Here is a 23,749-nt window from a genome sequence, read left to right as displayed (position 1 = left end):
ATCTGCTTTCTGATATTTTGCATTTCTGTGCGTGTGTGCCTGTGTGTGCCAGCAGAAAATCCCACTATCCTGGAAGAATGGTGAAACTGGGGAATAATTTCAGCGAGAAGAGCACAAAGCAGCCCCTTTTGGAGGATGGATTTGACACCATCCCCYTGATCACACCCCTGGATGTCAATCAGCTCCAGTTCCCACCTCCTGATAAGGTACAGTAGGYTTTAGTTTCCACCCTGGAGAATCACACCCAAATCTCAGGCAAACAACAAAAGAATAGGTTATGGGTATCAAGCAGCTTAGAAACRGCAAGAAATGTGGGGTGTTTTAAGGCATGCTAGTTCCCTGTGGGGAAAAAACCCAAACAGCTAAGCTCAGGAAAATCCGGTAATGGTGATTTGCATTAAAAATCTGTGTGAAATGTTAGCAATAAGCGTACATAGATTTTAGTACTGCTGTATGAAACCTATAATATGCAAGTGAAAGCTTCTCTGTGCTGTATTGTCCTAGCCCTTCCTATTCTGTGTCTTTCTTTCTTGTATCTGGAAGGTGCTGTGCATTCTCTGTGAATAATGTGAATTTTCTCTGTCCAGAAAATGCCCACCTGATAGGGGGATAGAGCCTTGCCTTGCATTTCTCTGCARGATGGGCATGGGCATACTGGCAACAGAGAACACTTCCATCTTCCTTCTGTGCTTCAGTAAGAAACTAATGCTAACCCYGGACAAGCTGAAATAATGAGATGAGAACAGGCCATTGAGTTTTCTCCTTGGCAATTTATTGTGTTTGAAAATCTCAAATTGGTGATTCAGACATCCTCTATAGCTGGAAAGGGACAGTCCAATGAGCTGCTTACAGGCTGGAAGGAAAATGTGCTTCCTGCATTCCTYATTAAATGCCTTGATTATTAGGGATTTAATTTTAAAGATTTAGAAAGGTGATGTGATAGCCTGTAAATATATTTATTGTCCTCACAATAAAGAATTCAGTGAGTGTTACTACGTGTAAGGTATACAGAAGTAGGTTTTTTTCACGGTTTCCAGTATCCTGTTTTAAAAGGATTCTTTCTTGTACATTTCCCACATGYGTCTGCTAATAAAAAGCTTTGTGCTCTTCATACAGTTTTTATTTTTGGCCTTGTGTCTTCTGCAAGCTGAATTCTACTTCTAGTTAAACTGATAGCTATACATTTCTCAAACCTCAAAAAAATTGACATGMTCTTATCTTAGGGTAAAGAATTCTATCTTTTAAAATTTTCCTCGGTATAATGTTGCTTGTAGGCAATACAAATAATTTTAATTTTTTAATTGCTCCTCCATTTTAATTGCTATCAACACCATTCTGTGCTGTGTGTGGTGACCAGTTGGCAGGCATAAATGCAATAAGCCATAACAGCTGTTCAGGAGCCTGAGGGTCCATTTTATGCCCTCAGTTACATGGGTGTAAATCTTGTAACTGAGGACAAAATCGCACCCTAAGGCTTTAGAACAAGTCTTACCGTGTCTGATACACCTGCCAACTGGTGACTGGATAGAACTGATTACTGAGGACCAATGACCAAAGGAATTTGTTCTCTTACTGCACTGCTAAGCACAAGTCTGAATGAGGGATCTGCAGGGTAATAGGTTTAATCTGAGCAGAGCCTCTGTCGTGAGCCCAGGGGGGTCTGTGCCAGCCCCACTGCTMCTGCTAGAATGGGACAGAACTCCTCCCACCTGCATGGCATTTGCCTTGAATGAAAGCAAATGTCCAGCTAAGCTGGGAGCTTAAATAAAGGAATATTTGATTGGTTCTTCTACTCTCCACTGTCCAATTGTATATCAGCTTTTTTTTCCTCTTGCAAACATCAGAGGGGGAAAATTAAATACGTGAGTTTATTGGTCCTGCTGGCATCCTTAGCTGGTTAGTCATGGCAGTGTATCTTTASTGATTGCCACAGGCTCGAAGGCAGGAGCAGAGCAACTGATGTGAAAAAAGAAACAGTATTAGGAAAAGATTGACACACAGATCAAATTCTGAAGTATGCAGACATTCATGTATAATGAATAGGAATACATGGTTCATGTATCTATGCTTATTATTCACTTGCAAGGCTCCAGCATGGCAGTGAAGCATAACTTCTTGAACAGTAGYGACTACAGCGCTAAGGATTTGATGATTTTGACAGTTTCTAAATTAAAGGGATGAAGTGATTGAAATTCATATTTAGATATGTTAAACAAAAGAAGACATTACATAACCAAGCAGTTAGAACTGTACATTCAGTGTCAGYTGAATGTGATTTGAGTTGCCTGAGATTATGCAACATAAAGGGGGGAGGAAGGGAACTAAAATGTTAAAAAGCATTCCAGAAATCATCTGTGATTAATRGCAGTTACCTTCCATGATGCTGTTGGGCAGCTATAAAGTTAAATAGATAATAACTACTATCTTACTCATTAAAGCTAGAATAGGTAAGTAGTTTTTAAACCTGTGTCCTGAACAAGAATGTGTAATGCTGTCAAAGTGTTTAACAAATKCTATGATACTGAGTCTAGGTACAGTTACATGTTCTAGGTGCCATTCAAGGAAGTGAGAAGGGAACCCAAAGCTTATCATTTCACTGTCTGGCTACCTGAARTGTCACAGTCTTAATTACAGAAAGATGGAGAGAGACTATTTAAAATGGCATGTATTGACAGGACAYGGGGGAATGGCCTCACACCAAGAGTAGGTTTAGTGTGAGGGGGGTCAGGCACTRGCACRGGTTGCCCAGAGAAGCTGTGGATTCCCCATCCCTGAAAGTGTTCAAGGCCAGGYTGGATGARGCTCTGAGCAGCCTCGTCTAGTGGAAAAGGTCCCTAYCCATGGCAGTAGGGTTGGAAYGAGRTAATCTTTAAGGTCCCTTCCAACTCAGGCCATTCAGTGATAATRTCTTTGCTATTAATACCATGGGCAATGCTAAAGATAGAATTTGATTCTCAGAAATATAAAAGGGTAGATATTTGTTCATTGGAAAAACAGAGGAAATTGAGCAAATTGTAATAGCACTGTCAGTATAACAGACCGCCCTAGCTTGAGAACAAAACTTAGTAAAAGATTCTGAAAAATGCAGAAGACAAAAATGAGGCAAATAGGTTAGGTATGTGAAAATTTTGCATGATTAGAATGCCTAGGAGAACACTAGAGATACGACTGATGTAATGAGTATTTTGGGAATACAGGTGAGGTGCTTAAATTGTGCAGCTTGGGGCAGTAGTTCATAGCAAGGAATAACCTGAAGAGCTTTGGGTGTTTGAAGAAATCCCATTAACACAAGGATTTCTGTGCATCTTGCTCCTTGCAGCTGAAAATTCAGAAATTGATGTTAAAAATAAGAGTGCCAAGGGCCATAGTCTATCACATAGTGAACAGCAGCTAGACAACATGGGTCATATTTTTTTTTAAAACTCAAAATCCAGCTGTCAAAGAACATGGCATCATCATCATCAAGATTTTTATGGGTACTCATCAACAATCTTCTGTTGGTGTCCAGTTTGAAATCCCATTAATGGAATTTCCTGAAGCAAATAGAGGTGGTTGTTTTCAATCTATACAAAGTGGGAGGGTCCATGATTTGGATTTGACCTATACTTGCCTAGTATAAGAGCACAGTATCACCACAGATGAAAAAATTGAACCTTTGTGAAACTGTTGCATAAGTCTTCCTGTAGGCCTATCAAAACTACTTTAAGGGGTAAGTTAGTTGATGATTAATATGCTGGGGGAAAAAAAGTAATAATTTAGAGCTTTCAAAGAAGAGTTACACAAAGCGGGGAGGGGGAAAATAGATAAAAGAAGAGTTAAAGAATAATTAAGGTTTTTGTGGCCAGCTTTAGCTGACAGTTTTGTCACTGATTCTTTTTCTTAAAGGTTGTGGTCAAAACMAAAACAGAATATGAACCTGATCGCAAGAAGGGAAAGTTCCGTACTCCTAAAATAGCTGAATTCACAATCAGCATCACTGAAGGGGTTTCAGAAAGATTTAAGGTAAGCAYAGTGATCTGAAGATGTTCATGACTCAGTTGTGTTTTCAGAAGTGCTTAAAATCAATTGCTGATTTTTGTCAGAACTGGCTATAACAGAGTGCCTGTTGTGGGCATAGCTGGACACGAGAAAAAAAAAATTCAATGTTATAAGAGTTCAGTATTTAATAATTAGAAGCCAAATCAAATCTTGCAGCATTATTGGTTGTACTCCCTCACTGGCAGATGAATCCYGAAGGCGTTTCTGTCAGTGTGTGGGTTTTGGAATGTGGCTTGCCAGGGTGTGTGTGGGCTGCACAGTGGGAGTGCTCATGGCATGGATAAAGCTCCTGTTTGTGCTGAAGGACAAGAACCACCAGAACATTTATTTTCTTTTTGGCTTCTTATTTATCAGTGTGGCCAAACCATTCTCTTAAAAGCACTGTCATAGGCCATTATGCACTTTTTATAGTTAAATATATGACTTGGCAGCTCAGGGATRTATAACCAGAGCTCTTTCCTATCAGTTTTCGTGGTCCAATTAAACTTATGGTTTGGTGATGACTATTACTGTCAGATGGCAGTTCAGCAAGGATYTGACTCAGATTTATTCTTTARTGTCCACACCCTTATTACTYCCTTCATTAGTCCCATAGGAAACCCAAGAACTTAATTGGTGCAAGGCTTGAATGACCTTTCCCCCTTCTCCCTGGAGATAGATTTTCTTGCTCTGTGTAAGTAAAGCAAAGCAGGAAAGTTGGCACTTCAGCTTGTGCTTCCYTATTCCTTTAAGAAAGGAAGACTGCAGCTTTTCAGTGCTTTTAATTTGGCATCTTACCCAAGGATGCCCAAGCATTTTTAAGCAGTAGACAACCAGATAGACAACCATACTCTTCAAAGCCCAAGTACAAATACCTTTGGAAAGCRTAACATTTAGTACGAGGGGAAAATACAAATTTTCAGTAAAGATGTGGATTCTCTTTCTAGTGCACTGTTCAAAACTCTGCATGACAGGAGTTTTAGGGCACACCCAAGGATTTTGGTACTGCTGTGCCTGAGCAGTGCTCTAAAAGCTGCCCAGGCCCAAGCTGACCTTCAGATGTGTATATGCAGCTCAGTGGAATCAGAGCATGCTAAACAAACAAAGTGAAGRCTCAAGGAGGGATTAGACTATATTTGGAAAGGAACTTTGCAGAGTGTTGCTGCGACAAACACTTTAAGTGCAATTCACCTGGTGGAGTCTTCAGCCATCCAGTGAAGCATGCAGGTTCCCACTCAGCTGTGGGGAGCCACCACCAAGAAGAGAAGTTATGGGGTGTGGTAGGGTTTTACCAAGGAGGTAAGAAACCTAGTTCCAGCTTTTCCTACTCCTTGATCTGGGGCAGGGACATCCCATCCCTCAGGGAAAATGCTRTGTTCTGACTAACATTCTCTCTTTATCCTCCTGGCATCACAGTACCAGTCCTTGAGAGTAATCCCCTTCCTCTCACGTGAGAGTTGGGTGAATGCAGATGGRCAGCTCAGAACAAGGAGAGCTCATGTCTGGCTGTCTTTGTGCATGTCCTGGTGACACTAAGGTGACTGGAGAATGCTTACTGTGTTGTGGAAGAGAAAGGAGAGGCTGTTTTTAGTTGTAGTGCCCTGCTAGGACTTTTTGGTTCCTGAAGAATTTTGCACTTAAGGTTTAGCAGTAGGGCCTAAGGGATTTCATCACTGGAACATTAAACTGTAGCTAAGGAAAGGGTTTGAATATCTTAGTCACATCTATGTGCATCCTTTTGTACATCTGGAGGGGGGCGGGATTGTATCTTTGTTGGGAGAGCTGAGCAAATGACACCTTGGTGAAAACAAATAAATAGCTTGTCATGCTGTTAGGTAGTCTTTTCTAATTTGTATATCTGAACAGTTAAAAGCTTGAGGATTTTTGCATTTTTATACACCTTTGGATGGCATGCTTAAATAAAATATCCTTTAGATATTACTTTATTATGATCGCTCTGGGATTAATCTCATGCTACAGGGTTGCTAGGTTTTGCTGCTAGGTAACTACTGCATCAGAGAGTGGTTTCAGTAAGATTTGGTATCTCTTGGGAATTGCAGGGTGATTCACGTTGTGGCTATAAGTCTGGCTTTATTAAGAAGAGTGTGGGGATTGAACAATTGAACTGAATTGTGGAAAATAGTGGTTCAGTTAATTGAAAATAATGTTCATGCAGAGCATTCAGGTCCTAAAAATGTCCTTTAATCTCTATATAACAATTTTAGAATTGAATTATGCTGCTTGCAACATTTTAAAGAAAACTGACTAGTTCTCCAGTGGGGCTGATTGTCGTATTCACCACTCCCAGTAGTAAATATTACATGAATAATTGATAACATTTCATAAATATGTAGACCAAAAGTACTGATTGTGTGAGGTTTTCTCCTGGGTCCTTATTAATTGTGAACCATCATGTTAACTTCTGCTGTTGATTCTGAGAGAGCAAAAAGATATTTGTTWGAAAATTAAATATTTGCTGTAATTATGAAATGCATTATTTAACTGGTGAGATATTGACTTTGGCTTGTGTTCATGAAAAACCTTTCAGATGCCATTTTAATGACTTCAGTATTGTACATCACGGATGCACAAGCTTGCCACAAGACACAGCCTAAATGCTGTGCTAAAAATAAAGCAAGTCAGTCAGTCATATTTACAAATAATTCACATGTGTATTCTAGGATGTACTTCTTAAATAAGGACAAAGCAGATTGCATTTTTGGGATTCAGCAGTGCAGATCATCTAAAGCTGTTCCTCTTGAGAAGTTACACATTATAACAAATGAAGCCACTCCAGCATGGGCATATGTCATGTAGATCATTTGGTGTTTTAGCACCTGGTGAATAATCAATTATAAAACATATTTTCTGCATTCAGTCCACATTACCACAGTTATTACAACAGGGCAGGGAATGTTTAAAAAGAAAACTGCGAGTATAATTTTCATCTATGAAGCCCCATTCTGAATTCAACKCAGAATCTCTCAGAAGAATGTGAAGATTTCCTGATTCTGAGAACCCTGTTGTCTTAATTTATTCTCATGGCGCTAACCACACCAAGGAAGATGTGATTTTTTGCTGAAGATTATTTCCCATTGAGAAACAAAACTCTTGCTTTTGTTCTTTGAACAGTGTAGGCTGATGTGGCAGTTGGTTCTTCACACCTGGAAAGCAACTTTGAATGAGGCAGGTCTTTCTCTCTTGTAAATTGTCCACTGTACAGAGTAACACAAGGCTGGAAATTCCATTTTAAAGGAGCCTTTGTGAGTCAGGACATAGGAGGAAGTTATGGCAGAAGGAAATKGAAGGTGTGAGTTACCCAAGGCCAAACCTTTCCTCCCCCATTGGCAGAGCAGTGTTTTTACAACTCCCAGCTGGATTTTGTAGTGAGATGTCTACTCTGGCACCCATCTACAACTGTCTTGTACAAACACACCAATTTAAGAAAAAATCTGTTCTAGCAAAGCATGACATTTTTTCCTGTATTTGAGAAAACCTCAATAAAGAACATTTAGAGGAATTTTGAAAGCAAATACTGCTTATTTTTTTTTTCTCAATGAATTTTCAACCTTTAAATCAACCCAAGCTGTGATATGCCTTCAGCCTTTTGTTTCTATTCAAAGGTAGTTCAGTTCTTCTGACTTTATCCTTGATATCTCTACACACATCAGATTGCAGAGCCAAAGCCTCAAACTTTGTGCTAGGACCATATGGTGCAAGCCCTGTACTATCAAGTAGCAAACAGCTGTTGAAATATCTGCATGAGGTTATGGAAGAGGAATTGAAACTTCAAGATGAGTTATTGCAGTTTTACCTGGTCACTTTAAGACTGCAAAAATGTATGCAGTATATCTAACTGTTCAGGGTTGGTTTATTTTCTATGTTAAAAGGGGCATCCTTCAAACATGTTTCTGCTTCAACACTTTTGTACCTCTTCTTAGTAATGCCAGGGATTATTATTGATGCAAAAATAATCAGAAACAAGGAAAATAGTTCTCTCCTTGTTGCTGTGTGATTACTTTGTGTATTGAGCAGCTCTTTGCTCCCACTTTAAAAGTCTGTTAAGAGCATGAGATGTCAACTGGTTCCTGTAAAGGTATCACTTCCTTAAGTATATTCTGTGTCTGTCACTTAGTGCTGGATGAGTGACAGGTACTTACTGTCATTAGCAGTTTTGTTTCTCCAGTGGAACTATTCACAGGATTAAAGTTGCTCACAAGTGTAAGTGTTTGGCAGGTTTTGTATTTTTTCATTACTACTTCAAATAAGGAAAATAAAGGAGGTGGTTTTTTTTCAAAGTAACTATTATTTTAAAGTAATTGATGTAAGTAAAGACACTGCTTGGCAACTGTCACTTTTCCTTTTTTTATGTTTGATCTTCTCTAGTATGCCATTGACAATCCTTCTGCTAAATTTTTGGTTGAAATTAATTTTATAGTCAGAGCTGGAAGATTTAAGTAAAGTGGATGCATGACAGCAGTTCCCCTGCTATAAGTCAGGTGTCCCCTGCCATTGTGTCCATTAGAAATCCTTTTACTGGAACAGAACCAGTCACACTGGTGACACAGATGTTTTGGATCTCTCAAGATATATCACTTAAATAAGCTTTCCTCTTCTGTAATAACATTATGCAGCCTTTTTCCTGGCCTCAGTAATATCATCTGGGTTTGTAAGGGAAGTTAGTAAGGTTCTTATCTTGGTGCCACAGGGTTTCTTAAACGGCTTCCTCAGATCCCTGTTGTTAAGAAACTAATACATGGTGCCGTGTGATGGAAGATGACAGGAACATTGTCACGAACAGCTGAGTTCAGCCATAGTTAGAGGATCTCAAGGCCAGTGCCTTGTTAACCTGTTTTTGTCTAACAGTGTGTCCCTCAGGTTTCATTAATCAATTCCCTTGCAGWCTGGTCCTGTTGTCTTGCACTGTCACTGTTAATAAGCCCTGGTTCTGTAGCTTCTTTTCTCTTACTGTCCTCATGAATCTGCCTCTTTTGCTGCTACTCCCAGTCATTTCCAGGTAAGCACCCAAGACAGCTCTCTCCTCCTCTTTGTCATTTCCACTTGAGAAGGACAGTGTTTTGATTTCTCCTGCTTTTACTGTACAACCTGTCCCAAAACTATCATCCTCTTTGAGCACAAAGTTTTGATGGGAGTATTGTGGTGAAGAGGTTGAGTTTCATAGATGGATATCAGTCACATAGCTAAGCATGGCATGTACTGTTACAAATACTCTTCTGAAACAAGGTACCTGGTTGTCTTTTGGTCTCTGGTCATCCTGTATATTCCCATAGCAAATACAGGACATTGTCCCAGCGTGTTCTGTGTAATTTACATTGCTCTGTAAATGGAAACAAGTCAAATGTTGCATGTATAGATGTAAATGTTCCTTTTTCCTTTCATGTGCTGTTTACCACAAGGTGAACATTTCTTAATCCTTGAGGATGTTGTTTCAGACATGTTTTTCATGTAAACTTCCAGGGACAGGCTGATGTAATAGCAAACAAGGACGTAATTTTGCAGAAGCATTGATAAGTGGAAAGCTGATTTTCGTGTTCTCTAACATGCTGGTAGAGGGCATTGTGCAGCTGGAGATGCAGGATTTTAGTGGAGAGAGGTGAAATGGAGGTCAGGGTCATTAGCAAGAAAGTCAATGCAATGTTTTACAAATTTTTGTCTGTGGGATGTAGCCAGACACAATCTATTGTAATTACAGGCCGTCTGCCTAAAATTCTCTTGTAGCTTAAATTGGATAGCAATAATCTTAATTTCCTGTCCTAAGTGGTTGTACAGAACTGCTGTATTTCACCCCAGAGGTCTCTGCATTTTACTGGTGAGGAAAGCATTAATTGGCTATAAATCAATTCCTATGAAAGGTGCTCTATAACTGTATGTTTTCACTCTTCCTGTTCSGTGCTGGCAGCAAGTCTGTGCCTTGCACTTTACAGACAGATCAGAAATAAAAGTTGTGTTCCCAAGGGGCTGCAGTTGAAATAGATTATGCACAGATGTAGAGCAGAGATGAGATGTGACCAAGTGCCAGTGATTGAGCAGTGAAAATAATTGCAWATCTTGTTAGTTCCACTTTAGTTCCACTTCTCGTAATAAAGGAATGCTTCTACATGTGTGTGTGTGCTGACAGAAGGAAAAGCATGAAGGAAGGTGTGGTGCTAAGCAGCACAGCAGGAGAGGCTTGATGAAAGAATCTCAGGCAAGAGGAAGAGCTATTAGACAAGTAGAGATGAAGGCAGAGGAGAGCTGGACAGTACCCAGGCTTTAGTGGGACAGTGGGATAAAATGGACAGCAAAGTGGATGGAGCTGAGAGGAGCAAAAAGGTTAGGCTTGTGCATGCCTTGAAACATGACTTGAAAGGGTGTGAAGAGAAGCAGGCACTGCTGGTGCAATTGATGAATTTTGCTGTAGTATTATAGTTTGATTAAAAAAAGGAGTCCAAATAAACATTAATGGAGTGAGAAAGGAGGAGACTGCAGCAGCCAGGCAGAGAAAATACAGCTTGCAGTGCTTTGCAGCTGAGACAGAATAACATGGACTGATTGGGAAGATCTGCTAGGTCTCATGGTACARGCCTTATCACAAGCTGTTTACATGCTAGTGTAGTTGTCAGATATGGTGAGTTTCATTTGTTCAGCTAACTGCTTATAGTCTGAAGACAGGTTTTTTGCTGTGGGTATGCTTAGTTCATTCATTAGTCATCTCTCATTTTTATTACTCTAATGGCTTCTGGCTAGACGTTGTCCTTCTTCTGCTCTTCACTTACAATCTATTCAAAAATCTGCCACATACATAATATCTTGTCATCTTCTCTGTTCACTTCGTTTTGCTGCCAGATCCCCTTAAAACTAACTTCAAATGTCACACTCGAGATGAAAGAAAATCACACTTTGAATTCCTAGTTAAAAGAAATGGTTGTTTGTCCTTTGTTATAGTTATTTCAAGAGAATTGTTTTAAAAGCCCATCACTCTTGCAGTGTGACAGTCACCTTGGAGTTCTGCAGGAGGTACATGGCACTGAATGATCACAGTAATTCAYAAGATTTCTGCTTGTACTGTGTGGGGTCCTGCATTGCCAGCTGGCTACCACAAAAAGGAGATTCAAKACTTCCTTCCAGAAGAAGGAAAGTGGTGCTTGTGCATGCATTGCAGCATTCCTGCCTGGGGAAGAGGGCAAGTTGTGAGTAGTGTGTTGGTAGGAAGAGAGTAACTTTAGTGAGCGTGGAAAGTTGCTGTGGAACAAAGCAATAAAATGGCAGCTTTAGGGTTGCTTTTGGTCTGAAGAGCAGCTTGTTGTTTTCTCTTTCTTCATGCTTTTATTCCTGAAAGGCATCTGGGAGGAGAGGGCTCAGAGGGTGAGGCACAGAGGTAGGGTTTGCACTGTGTTAGTGGCCAGGGAGAGGTGCTGACTGCCTCAGGTTCAGAAGTGAACATGGGCATCTGAGAGTTGTGCATCATCAGTGATGGGCTACTATGAGAGTGAAGAAAAATGGCTATTAGAAGAAAGAGAAGGATTTTCAACTTAAAGGGAGAAGTGGCTTGGATTAACAGGTGATGGCATGSACCTTGGAAAGAAATTCATCACTAGATTCCATCTGTGCCGTTCTGCAACTGCCCTTAGATGGAAGTTACTCCTATCCTAAAGGATGGTAAGAAAARGGAGCTTCTCTCCTAATAGGAAGGAGACAAGAGTTTACTTGATTAGAGATTTGCAAATGGAGTGTGATTGCAAATCATTGGAGATAATGAGAGTAAAAATTTACATGTTAATACCAAAATTAGTAACATTAGGAAATACAGTAAGTGAGAGTGAAAAATTCTGTGAGAATTTGGAAGCAGGACCCCTGAGAGCTSTTCCCATGGCTTACTGTGCAGCAGTGGAAGAACTTGTACAAGCAGTGAGAACTCACAGCTCCACRCTGGTCACCAAAAACAGGTCTCAGYAAATCACCCCTGAGGCTGTGGCTCTGCAACTTGCCAGGCTCCAACAGTCAACAGAACACTGGGCTTTTATCTTCTTTTAAAAAACACTTCTCAGAGCAGTTTTGAAGCTTTGAAGAGTGATCCTGCAGTGAACGTGGAAATACAGTTTTTTCTTATTGTCTTAATATTTMGTCTCAATTACAAAATAGCTTGTTAGCATGTTGTCTCAGTATGTTCCTGAGACTTCATCTACATGTCCGAATGGTTACAGCTGGGAAATAATGTTGCAATTTAACTACTCACTGCTAGCAGAATGGCCAGGAAATATGGTTAAAATTCTTTGAGACTTCAGAATATTTTTAAAAAATATTTTAAGCTTCTTGCTCCTGTCTGTGGTGGAGACAAATATGAGCTGAGTTGATCTGTGCCATAGCAATCTGTGCCGTGTTCTGTGTCACAGGCCTGTGCTCCTAAAGAGTGCAGCTTTTGCTGAAGGGTCTGTGGAGTCAGAAGCCTGATTAAAAACCTATCAGAAGGGCTGAGCTAGGGCACAGCTGGGCCAGGAATGGGGACACGTGTGTGTGTGTTTGTGTGTGTGTGTGTGTGTGTGTGTGTGTGTGTGTGTGTGTGTGTGTGTGTGTGTGTTGGTTATTACTAAACTGGGCCACAGAAAATGACCAGAAAGGAAGGTGACAATGTACTTTGTCTCTTGGATTCATGCAGGACATGCTGAGGCATGGAAGATGTAAGCAGAAAATATGAGGTTGGCAAGACAGAGTGAGCTATCCATGTTAGCTTTTGTGCATGCAAACAAGTAATAAACTTGGAGAAAGACTAATTCAATATAAAAATCCTTGTCAATGTGAAGTTTTCAGAGGGTAATTAAGAATATGATTTTTTCTTTTGGTAATCCAGTGACTGTTGAGAAACTGAACATGTTGTTATTAACCAGAAAGGTCCTTTGCTCCATGTCTCATTTCAGTTGGCATTGTTACATTAAAACCTACATTTCTCCTGCTCAATTACTTTTTGATCTGCAGGCTCCAGCCTCTACTCCAGCATTCCTTTTTCTTGCTTATTTTCTTTATATCAAAAATCCTTACTARATCCTTGGCTTCAGCAACACACAATACTCATCAATCATGTTTGAGCCAGGAAATTTAGCATGTGCTGTTGTGTGCCATGATGAAATTTGCTTTCACAGCATGAGAAGTCCCTTAAGTTTATTGCAGTCCTGAAATRTCCTAATACCACTGTCACACAGTTTGCAGTGTTGCAAACTCTGTTAATTCAGAGGTTTATCATAAGGGGGGTGGTTGTTTTTACCAAGAGGCAAAGCTATAATTTTTTGTTGTTTTTGCTTTTTCAAATACCAGATTATTTTTGTTTCAATTAATTGACCCTGATATGCATAAATTGTCTTTTTAGGACATCTTACTCATCTTCCTTTAAAATTTAGATAATATGCTTTRTTTTAAAAAAWTAAWCATAARATCTWGTTTCTGTTTATTACTGTTTCTTAYGCTATAGCACATGCCTGCTTCTTTTTATCTTGCCAAAAAGCAAATTCATCCCAATCACTCCAGCTTGGTAATCTTCATGACCTACTTATTTGTCTATCAGCAGAAATTTTAGAATTCCCAACACATGTGGGTAATGAATGCTATTTACTCAGTTTACACCTTCCACAAAAACAGGTCTGAAGTRGAGAGCTTTGCACTGTAACTGTTGGCCAAAATGTTGTACTTTGCCTCATCAGTGGGTGACATAATTCTGTCTCATGTCACACAAGAAGGCTGCTGGTCTCCAGCTGCTCAGAGTTTATACCTGGGAGAGGTGAGCTTGATAYTGACAGTGACTTCAGGTTTGTCTTGAGGTGTGTCTTGGACTTCTCTGCAGCCCAAGCTCAGGGCCAGAGAGGTGATGAAGGACATGGTGACAAGCTGTGCAAGGCTCCTGTAATGGCTTCTSCATGGCACTGTGGAAAGAGGTGCCACACAGCAACACAGTTCCAGTGATGAACACGGTGTATTCCTTTGCAGATCTGGCAGTGAACTATTCCTGCACAGTCTCTGTGTGATGAAGTAGTACTGTTTCTACCTGTAAATTAAGGAGCATTGAGCAGCCAAGAATGCAAACTACTGGTGTAACTATCCCTAAGTTCAGAGCAGGTGCAGCAAGCTCTGATCCTAACAAGAGAGGACAGGCATTACTTTCTCCATGCCYTGCAAGAGTCACCTCTGGATGACACCTGCGCTAACATTATCACCTGACTCCACTCTTGGACAGGCACAGGGAAARCAAACATGCTTATCAGCTGACATAAACTAGACTCAGACTTACATCATTCAGATTCTGAACAAACAGCAGACACAAGCTACCTTGGTGTGTCCTGGCCTCTTGTGCCTTCAACAGAAATGCAATCAAAAAAAGCCTTGCGGTACACAGGCAACGGGCCACTGACCAGATGATCCTCTTCCTTCTCTGAGAAGGGCAGAGTAGAAGCACTTATGTGCTGCTTCCCTGTTCTACCTCAATAATTAAGCAGCCAATTTTATCCTTTKCTTGATTTTATTGTAAAGTGCATTCACAGCTGACTATTGCTGCCTGCAGTAACAAGCAGCAGTAGAATAAGCACTGCATTACTAACACAAGCATGTTTTATTTTTCTTTACAGGTAACTGTGCTGGTCCTTTTTGCCCTTGCATTCTTAACGTGCGTTGTATTTCTGGTAGTCTACAAGGTTTACAAGTATGATCATACCTGTCCAGAAGGATTTGTTTTCAAGGTAAATTGCACACCAATTCTAGAAAAACAGTAGAGTATGTAATAATCTGTATTGTTTTAATCAGTAACCTYGATTAATTCATGCTGTATTGCAGAGATCTGGTGTTTCTTTTCATAGGTTAGTGTGTTTCCTGCTATGCTTTTTCTTTGTAATTTATAATTGAGGTTGTACTATTGCACAGTATTAAGAGTGTTATATTGCTAATGCTTTAAACATTGAAAATACAGCAAAAGTCCAAACACTGGTGTCTTTCAGACTTACTTCATCTGCAGTTGTCTGGACAAAACCCTCATTTATGGGTAATATGGTTTAATGCTGCATGTTCCTCCAAATTACTGTGTCTTGGGAAATAAGAAAATGATAAAATGTGGAGAAAAAAAATCTGGAACATGTGTCAAAGAAACAGTAGAGTGATGTTCTCATTAAGAGTAGTAGAGTTTCTTCAGGGTTATTTTTGTAGGAAGAACTTCTTGTTCTAGAACAGCGACCTCTGAGCCCTACTGCCAAAAGTGATGCCAAAAAAGGGAAAACACATTTATTGGAAAAAATACTGGTTCTAACCAAAAGGGAGACTGGGCACACTTTATTTGTGTGAGAYGGTAGTGCTGGCTCCTTTGCTATGACCTGGGCTGAAAGTCAGAATAGTAACATTGATTTCACAGTTGTAAATTTAGCAGAGWTGAAATTGGCTGTAATTAGGTAAGAAAAGTAGCAGTGATGATCACATTCTTCCTTTTAATTTTTTTTGGTAATATTTAGTCACATAATGAATCAAATGGGTACCCAGTATGAACTTCAAAAGGATTTAAGAAGGGATGCCTGCCTCAGCACTCCTCAACAATCATGTTCAGGATCTCATGTGTTACTTCTGGCACATAAATATCTTACAAGAATCTAGTCCAAAATGAAAATCGGTGATGCCCTTCCAGATCAATTTAAGTTCAAACATTCTGTTGGTTACTGCTTTCTCTTTGCTCAGCAGCAAAAGATGCTGTGGTTGGAATACTTGGCTTTAACTCAGGAGAYGCAGCTTTTGGTTCTGCTGTTGGCTTTCTGTGTTGTCTCAAACAGGCACTGAAACCCCTCTGCGTTCATGTCTCAGGGGACAATAGGCCTTTTTTTTCCCCTAAGCTTTCTCTTGGCATTGAGCAATTTGGAATATGGACTGTATGTTCCTTTCAAGCCTGTCTTGATGTGATCCTGACTTGACAGGAATGGCCAGTTACACGTTCCTGTGTAAGTCTAGCAACAGTCTCCTGCTTCTGCTTCCTTTCACACTGCATTGTCTTCTCTTTTGAATTGTACCCTTCTGGCTTCTTCAGGCTTTTCTTGCCAGTGTCTCAAGTATTTAAGGAAACACGCTTTCTCAACTATATTTCAGTTGCCCTGTGAGCAGAGTGTGGTTGTGTTTCTCTTTCAGGCCTATGTTTGGGACAGAAGTTAGGCAGAATGTCCCACAGCTCATGCTCTGTGTTAAGGTGCAGCACATACACAAAGCTGCATCATGGTTACTCTACTGGTGGGGTTTTTTTTTGAGCTGGTGTTTTAAGCTGGCATAATGCCAGGAAACACAGCCTCTTTGGTCATGTAACTCTTAAAAAAGAGTTCTACAGTATAAGGATGCTGGCAAAGAACACAAGGACTGAAAACTACCACTGTTAAGATGACTTTGGATGTATTTGCTTTTGCATCTTTTATTGGGAGAGTCCAYGATATGTGATGGCATAGCTTGGCACAGATGTCCAAGGTAACATGAAGTCTGTCGCCTTGTGACAGTGTCTCTGTGGACTTAATGTCTCAGGTGGACTCAACAACTGGCCTGGATGTTTCCAGGTTTCAGGTGCTGATGTGATTTCCCGGCTAAGGGCAAAGGTGTCCCTGCCTCAGGAAGCCTGGTACTGGCAGGAATCTCTGCATAAAGGCTGAGCTACCACAGCTCTGAGTCAGACTCACTCTCTGCTTTGATGCTCTCATCCATGGAGCAGTTCCAAAGGCTTCTGCTGTACTACGCCTCCAGGGCATGAAGGTGTGCTTAAAAAAGTTCTCRTTTTCCTTTGTGCAGCAATCTTATTTCTTTGCTTGTTTAAGCTTTCAGAGACAGCCTTAGTACTGCTGCTGTGCAGAATGCTTCACTGGAGCACTCATCACTATCTATTGGTGAGACTCACTGCAAAAACCTGAGTGCACTTACACCCTGAGCAATTTCCCCAGGGTTTCAGTATGTTCTGTACCGTATCTGTTCCCCTTCAGYTTTTGCTGCCAAAGCACCTGCGTTCTGTCAGACTCGTACACAGTACAACAAAGACACCTCAGTGCATTGAAGACCACACCATCATCTGTTAAACTGGGAATTACTGACCCAGCAAAGTTAGCATGACAGAAGATGCTATTTATAAGTGAATACCACTGGGGTTCTTAAGTCAAAGGAACAAAAGGAATCATCTTAATTCAGCCAGATATAGACTGGCAAACAGGGTTTTCTCTGGCAACAAAGGCCATAACCTCTAACTAATYTCTGAAATAGAAAGGCTGTGAAAAAAAGACTGGCGATTCACTCTGGAGCATCCCACTTTCTCCTCATGGCCTTCCTTCTTGCTTCTCTCACCTGGGAACCATGGAAACAAATTAAAAGGATGGAAATAAATGTTCTACATAGCTGAAGGTCTCAGGCAAATGACAGGATAAGAATCAGCAGCAGTTCCCATCACTCATCTAGCAACTGAGTGCTGCATGGCTTGCCTTGACTGGGAGCTAAGCCAAGGGGCTGTCCTTGGGCAGTACACCAGGRGCAATGAGTAAAAGGAGAGGTTTTCCCATATTTTCTGGAAGCATGAAATCCAAGGAGCAAAAATGCAGTCAAGAGGGAAACTTGATGTGTGTTTCTTTAGGCTCTTCTGTCAGATGTTTTACATGTTTGTGACTACAAAAACAAACCAAAAAAACCCAAAAACATTACTGAGTCATTCTTGCCTGTTACAAAGCAAATCGTTTTCAAAGGCAACACAAGATTCWGTGGCATTTTTTCAGACTGTCAGTAATCTTGGCTTGTCTTCAGCTCTAATAATTATACTTGCTTGAATTTTCTTGGCAGATTTCATTAGTTCAATGGATTGTGTTCCTTTCCCCATTTTAAATATTTAGAATTGTGATTACATCCCATGACTGGGTGAAATAATCACTACAAATATGTCTATGTACTTCTTAGTCATTTTATCACATCAGAAGTAGTGTCAGTTATCCCAGATAAAACATGGATAATGCTTCCAGAAGATGGCATGGTTGATGTAAATGAATAGGYATATCAAACAGCTCTGTTCCATATTCCTGGATTATGTTTTTATAAATCTAGGTCCCAGTCTTGCAGCTGGCAAATACATTGATGATGAGCTTGGGAAAGCCTCTGTTGACTTACAGTGCTGAACAGACACGGCTGCTGTTTAGCCAGGGTTAAATCCTTCCTGCTTTGTTGTGCTACTTCAACAAAACCATGAGAGACTTGCCCTGGCTGTTGCCTTGATGGAAGATAACAGATAAAGGGAACAGGGTGGATGTGGTAACTCTGGGCACTCCTGTGAGTCTGACACTGTGAGGCTTCTGTCACACCTGCGCGTTTGAGCCACTGAGGTGCTGACTCTGTGGGAGGGCTGTCAGTTCTGTGATGGAGAAGCATTCTGAGCCATCACTTGTGCTACATGATTGAATTCATCGGGGGCAGGCAGGTKCTGTGACTACCTGTGGGCCTCTTGTTTTGGCAAGTGTTCTTTCTTCTTTCATACTTTTTCACTTTTTATCAGGCTAGCCTTTTTAGGATGCAAAATTTGTATTAAGCTAAGATTGTCCACTGGATCTTTCCCCATCCTGTCCTTTACTGACTTAAACTGTTTGAAAGATTATTTATGCCTTTTTTTCTTCTTTTTTTTGACAAGGACAAAAGTCAATTCAGAAGTAAATGTCAACATATTTTAGTTAGCATCTGATCCTAAAACCCATAGAATTTTTGTGTTTTTCTGCTGAGAAATTTCCAATATAAATTTTTTTTTCCAAGTAGAATAGTAGCAATTCGAAGTTGCTATGCTGTAGTATCATAAATTTTAGTCCCATGGTGCTGGAAGCAGGGACACTGAACTTARTATTTCTTTTCAAAACAGCCAAAGTAGAAATGATTACATGTGTTTTTCCTCAAGTTGCAGCTACTTCTAGCTTACAACAAGACAGTTSTATTGCTCAGGTGACTGCCCTAACACATTGAAGTGTAAGACAAGACTRGACTGGCCAGTGTGGCAAGAGGACCTGCAGAGAGACCCCAAGACCTTCTGGGACAAAWGCTGGGAGGGTCATAGTAAATGTCCAAATAGTTTTGTTTCTTTGGTGGAATGAGCTGCTCTGTGGACTCTTTCTGCACCATCACTGGAACAGTTGCTGGATAATACCTGTGACAAATGCACTGCACGGGCACATTCACTCTGGAGTTTAAGATGTCAACAACATTTGGATCCTACTTTGTATTTTAGTCTCTAAATTATCTATTTCACTTTCCAAAGCTCTGAGCATCTAGCAGGTTCTATGTAGTGCTCTTACWCTCCTGGGAAATGAAATAATGTAGTCTCACAGCTCCAGAGAGCTTTTTAAAAGCCTTCTGTTGGCTACATTTTTCTGACAACCAGGAGGGAAGTATTTTGTATGTGTGTACACACTTGCACATACACTTGGCCACCCACAATGTTTTCCCTGTATGTGTTAGCTACTGGGCTGTAAAACTGTTCATACCTTGGCACCAATGTATCAGTATTAATTTGTGTCCCTCAGACTGCAAACACCAGGGTAAATTGCCTGAAGTTAACCTAACAGTAGGATACGGACAGMTGTAGTTGTAAACCAAACAGTTGGAATCTGGTGGGCAGGAATAAACAGCAAAATGTGGCTGGAACTGGAGATTGAATACTTTTAGAAATAATTTTAGGCAAGCACATTTCTTTTGTGTTAATTATACTGGCATATAAATCCAGATTGGGCTTCCTGGCAAATGCACGAGTAGTTTAAGGATTGCAGGGAGGAACATTTTGAACACAGTAGGACTAACTGTAGTTAATTGCTGTATGTTGCATCTTGACTCACAGAGAGTGACTGTTGGCTTACACTAAAAGGAAAAGGAGAAAAAAACCCCTAACCTGCTTCATGTGTATCTGAAATCTAAGCAATGGATTTTCTTTTCAGAATAATCAGTGCATTCCAGCTGGGTTGGAAAACTACTACTCTGAACAAGACTCCAGCGCTCGAGGGAAATTTTACACAGTCATAAACCACTACAACCTGGCCAAACAAACCATCACGCGCTCCGTGTCCCCGTGGATGACAGTACTGTCAGAAGAGAAACTGTCTGAACAGGAGACTGAAGCTGCTGAGAAATCAGCTTAGTGTGATAAGCTAATTATTAAAACTATGTCATTTGAAGGTAACTAAGGGACTTCAAGGAACTTTTCATTAAATATAATTATGGATAATTTAGAGGTTACTCATRTTTATGGTGCAATTGCTTCTGTTTGCTGATACTGCTTTGCAAAAAAAAGAAAAAAAAGAAAACAAAAACTTGCTGCAGAACATTCATGGGCATAACCCCAGGTGCATATCAGCATTGCTGTAGAGCTTTGACACCGTTTTCAATGTAAAAAAAAAAAAATCCAATGTTAGATATGTTCTTGCAGTTTATTGGATACTGATAGATTTTGTCACTGGATTTTCAGGGCTTGGACCTTAGATAAATCATGTGTTCTGTTGTCTGAACAGATACGTAATTTATTAAGTTTTTTAGTTCTTTGTCATTTTGCAAACTGAAACACCCCAGCCATAACTAGAGTGATCTCTTGTTTAGCTGAAAGCTGTAAGTAATCTTTAGTTTGGGCTCAAGCAAGAATGATAGTCAGCACTGATGTGGGGGCCTAATGTAATGACTTGTATGGAGAAAGAAACTGTCAGGTCGCATTTTTCCTTACATTTCCTTTACTGTTTTTTGTAAGTGATAATGAAGTTCTCTGCAAAAAGGCATGCTCAATGTTTTCTTATTGCTGTCAACAGGATTTAACTGCATTTCCACTGTGGCTTTAGCATCTTGGTAAGGATGTGCACTGAAACACAAACTAGATAGACATTATGGAGAAACACAGGCAGTTTTAGTGGTGGGTGTTGAGGATAGTGTAAAAAATATACAGTTCAGGATGTTCGAATGAAATGACATCTTTTGATCATACTTARGAGGCAGAAAGCCTATTCACAGTACATGTAGTCCACTATGTCATTTGTTGGATACAGCTGAAGGAGTAATATGTCTAAATTTTCTCTTGTATTACATTCACATTTTCCCTTTTTATTAGTTAGGAAGATCTTTCTGTTTATGTATGGTTTGCAGTTTGATACTTTTTAAAACACRGAGCATCACAAGTGAAACAGTAGCATATTAGATACCACAGCTGGCTGTTAAAGCTACATGTGAAACAGAGTGAGAGTAGAACTGTTTGTGTATGGCTTGGGAGGGGAAAAGACGTAGAAGAACATAGTATTGTGGATGCACGTTMAAGTTCCATTGTAATTACAAACTTACCTATTCTTTGTGTGAAATCATGTTTTCATTTTTATTATAAATCTTAAACATACATTATAAAAAGACATCTTATTAATTTAACATACAAAATAAGTGTGTGACGCATCTGGGCAAGCAAGTTGGGTTTTTATTCATGTAACTTGAATGGGACGAGGGGGAGTGGACATGTCAAAAGTTTGGTTTTTTTGGTAGAATCTGTACAAAAATTAAGGGAAAATATCAATGTAGGCTGTTTCTCAAGATCTGTAGTAGAACAAATGTGGTCAGCTCTACTTCTGTTTTTCTCCAGCAGAAGCCTGTCATCCCAATACAATAAAATTAACCATTATGACTCAATGCTCTAGATTTGATAGGAAATGTACATTACACAGTGCAGCTGTAAAAGCTTTTTATTAAGTCATCATGGAATGTGGAATGCATAAGAAGCAATAAACTATGTGCCAAATTTTTCTTTGCATTTAAAAATATCAAGCTTATGTTAAGATCTTTAAAACATGCCACATTTGCATTTTCTAACAGGCATCTGCTTATTTSAATATAATTAATTCATATGTAACTTTTGACATTTTCACTATGTGCAGAGTAAGGAATACGAATGATGCTGTTTGTTGCATAAAATGTATAGAACTATACATTTCAGAAGAGAGACAGGAAAACACATATTTCATATCAATGTATTTGTAGAGGACATTCAGATTTTACACAATGAAAAGATCTGTTTCCCAAGACTGTCCTACATAGAAATGATTCACAATACATCTCCTCCCTTTAAATTTAGGACAATAAAAACGTTAATGCACAAGTAAATATTGATGAGAAACAAATTATTTTTCTCCTCATAACAATGAACAATAAAAATTAGTAAGCCTTACAATCTAGGAGAAACAGATTGTTTATGCTTCTTGAATTCAAAATCATTTTTCCTCTGATTTAACAGGAGGGAGTTTATTGAGTCTTATCTACACTTGGTTTTGAGACTTTTTTAGTTAACAAATTCCTCCCAGTACTTTAAAGACTTTTTGACTTTATTATTGTCTATCCTTTGGCTTTGTTCCAGCATCCCAGAACATCTGTTTCATTGCACAACCTGTTTGTGTTGTATTCTCTCTTTTCACCTCCAAGTAAAGATCTTCAGTTGACTCCTTTTCATTATTACTACTATTAGATCAAGCTGATTTCTGAGTCAATAGTTTCAAAGGATTAGAAGTAGAGGTCATAAATGTGTGAAGTGATGACTGTGTACTGAAGTGGTGTGATGAAATAAACGCCTGAGACAGTGTAGATACTTTYACACAGTAACAGTTTTCTCTTGATCTGGGATGGGAGCTGGASTTTCCACATCACAGATGGGTGGCTGTTGCAAAACCAGTGTGGTTATTTTTTCTTAGCTCTGCTCCAGCTTGTAGCTTCTTCATAGCTCTTTCCTCTTTCAAAGAGTTTTGTGTCCTCCAGAAGATTAAGCATGGTTTTATGTTTGATAAAGGGATTTAAAATGAATGTACTAATGGATATGTGCACACACTTGTTTATTGGAAAATATTTCCATCATAGAGGTACAAAAAACTGCATAAAATACATAGGTATGCTGTGTACTCCCCTCTGTGGAAAAAAATGTCAAAACATTTACAGAGCATGGAGACAATAGTATGTTTAATTAATTATCATACCAGTCCAGGAAAAGCAAGGAGAATGAACACATCACAAGGAAGAAGAGGATCCATACTCTAAATCCAGCATTGTTTTTGATGGCCTATGACAAAAAGGTTATCCCTGTTACCATCACCAATAAACATAAAACTTCAACAATGGCAACCCAGAATGCCTGTTAGTGGCATCACCCTTCCCTCCCACAAGAGAAACAACAAAATTTGCTCTGAATTTCAGGTGAATATACATCAGGTTGGCTCTACCTCTTTAGATTTATCACACTAAAGTCACACTCAAAATCTTAAAATTGGACATTTGGAAAAAAATAAAAACATTAAAATCCCAAGATCCATGCAATCAAACGTTAGGAACCATATGAAAAAGTCCATGCTTCAAAGTTAGTTTTAAATTCCAAAAGTGAAATTCCATGATTGAAAGTAATCAGGCCTTCATCTTTCTAACATCTGACTTAAATGAAAAAACAACAAAACCAAAAATAAACAAAAAACAAAACAAAACAAATAAACAAACAAAAAATCCCTGACAACTCTGGAGCTAAGTCAGTCACTTACTTCAGTCTCAGAGCAAATATTTTTATTGGATTGTCCTTTCCAAAATCAAGACCTGCAGAGGACCTGTTTTTTGCTCTCATTTTTTAGATTTACATATGGAAGATTTTTTTATGTGATTACAACACTAACGTGAGTAACAAACTTTTTATTTTAGTACCTTTCATTACTGTGTCTCAGGATGCTTTAGGGAACTTAGT

At 39.5% G+C, this 23,749-nt stretch overlaps 2 protein-coding genes across 3 annotated transcripts in view; one reads left to right on the top strand and one right to left on the bottom strand.

Moving 5' to 3' along the window:
* Positions 1–21,005, top strand: part of NSG1 (neuronal vesicle trafficking associated 1) — a 21,445-nt gene extending 440 nt beyond the window's left edge. The window contains exons 2-5 of the mRNA XM_057373486.1: positions 56–206; positions 3,886–4,002; positions 14,628–14,738; positions 19,953–21,005. Of these exons, the coding sequence (XP_057229469.1) occupies positions 78–206; positions 3,886–4,002; positions 14,628–14,738; positions 19,953–20,153 (558 nt within the window). The 5' untranslated portion in view covers positions 56–77 and the 3' untranslated portion in view covers positions 20,154–21,005. The remainder of the gene's footprint in view (positions 1–55; positions 207–3,885; positions 4,003–14,627; positions 14,739–19,952) is intronic.
* Positions 20,994–23,749, bottom strand: part of STX18 (syntaxin 18) — a 62,833-nt gene continuing 60,077 nt past the window's right edge. For both annotated transcript variants that reach the window (XM_057373484.1, XM_057373485.1), the window contains one exon: positions 20,994–23,083. In XM_057373484.1, the coding sequence (XP_057229467.1) occupies positions 22,988–23,083 (96 nt within the window). In that variant the 3' untranslated portion in view covers positions 20,994–22,987. The remainder of the gene's footprint in view (positions 23,084–23,749) is intronic.

This window comes from Malurus melanocephalus, unplaced genomic scaffold (assembly GCF_030028575.1).
Source record: "Malurus melanocephalus ecotype Western Australia unplaced genomic scaffold, MMel_1.1 scaffold_199, whole genome shotgun sequence".
In the NCBI taxonomy this organism is placed as follows: Eukaryota; Metazoa; Chordata; class Aves; order Passeriformes; family Maluridae; genus Malurus; species Malurus melanocephalus.
Note: the sequence above shows the minus strand (reverse complement) of the source record. Positions and strands in the feature narration are given on the sequence as shown.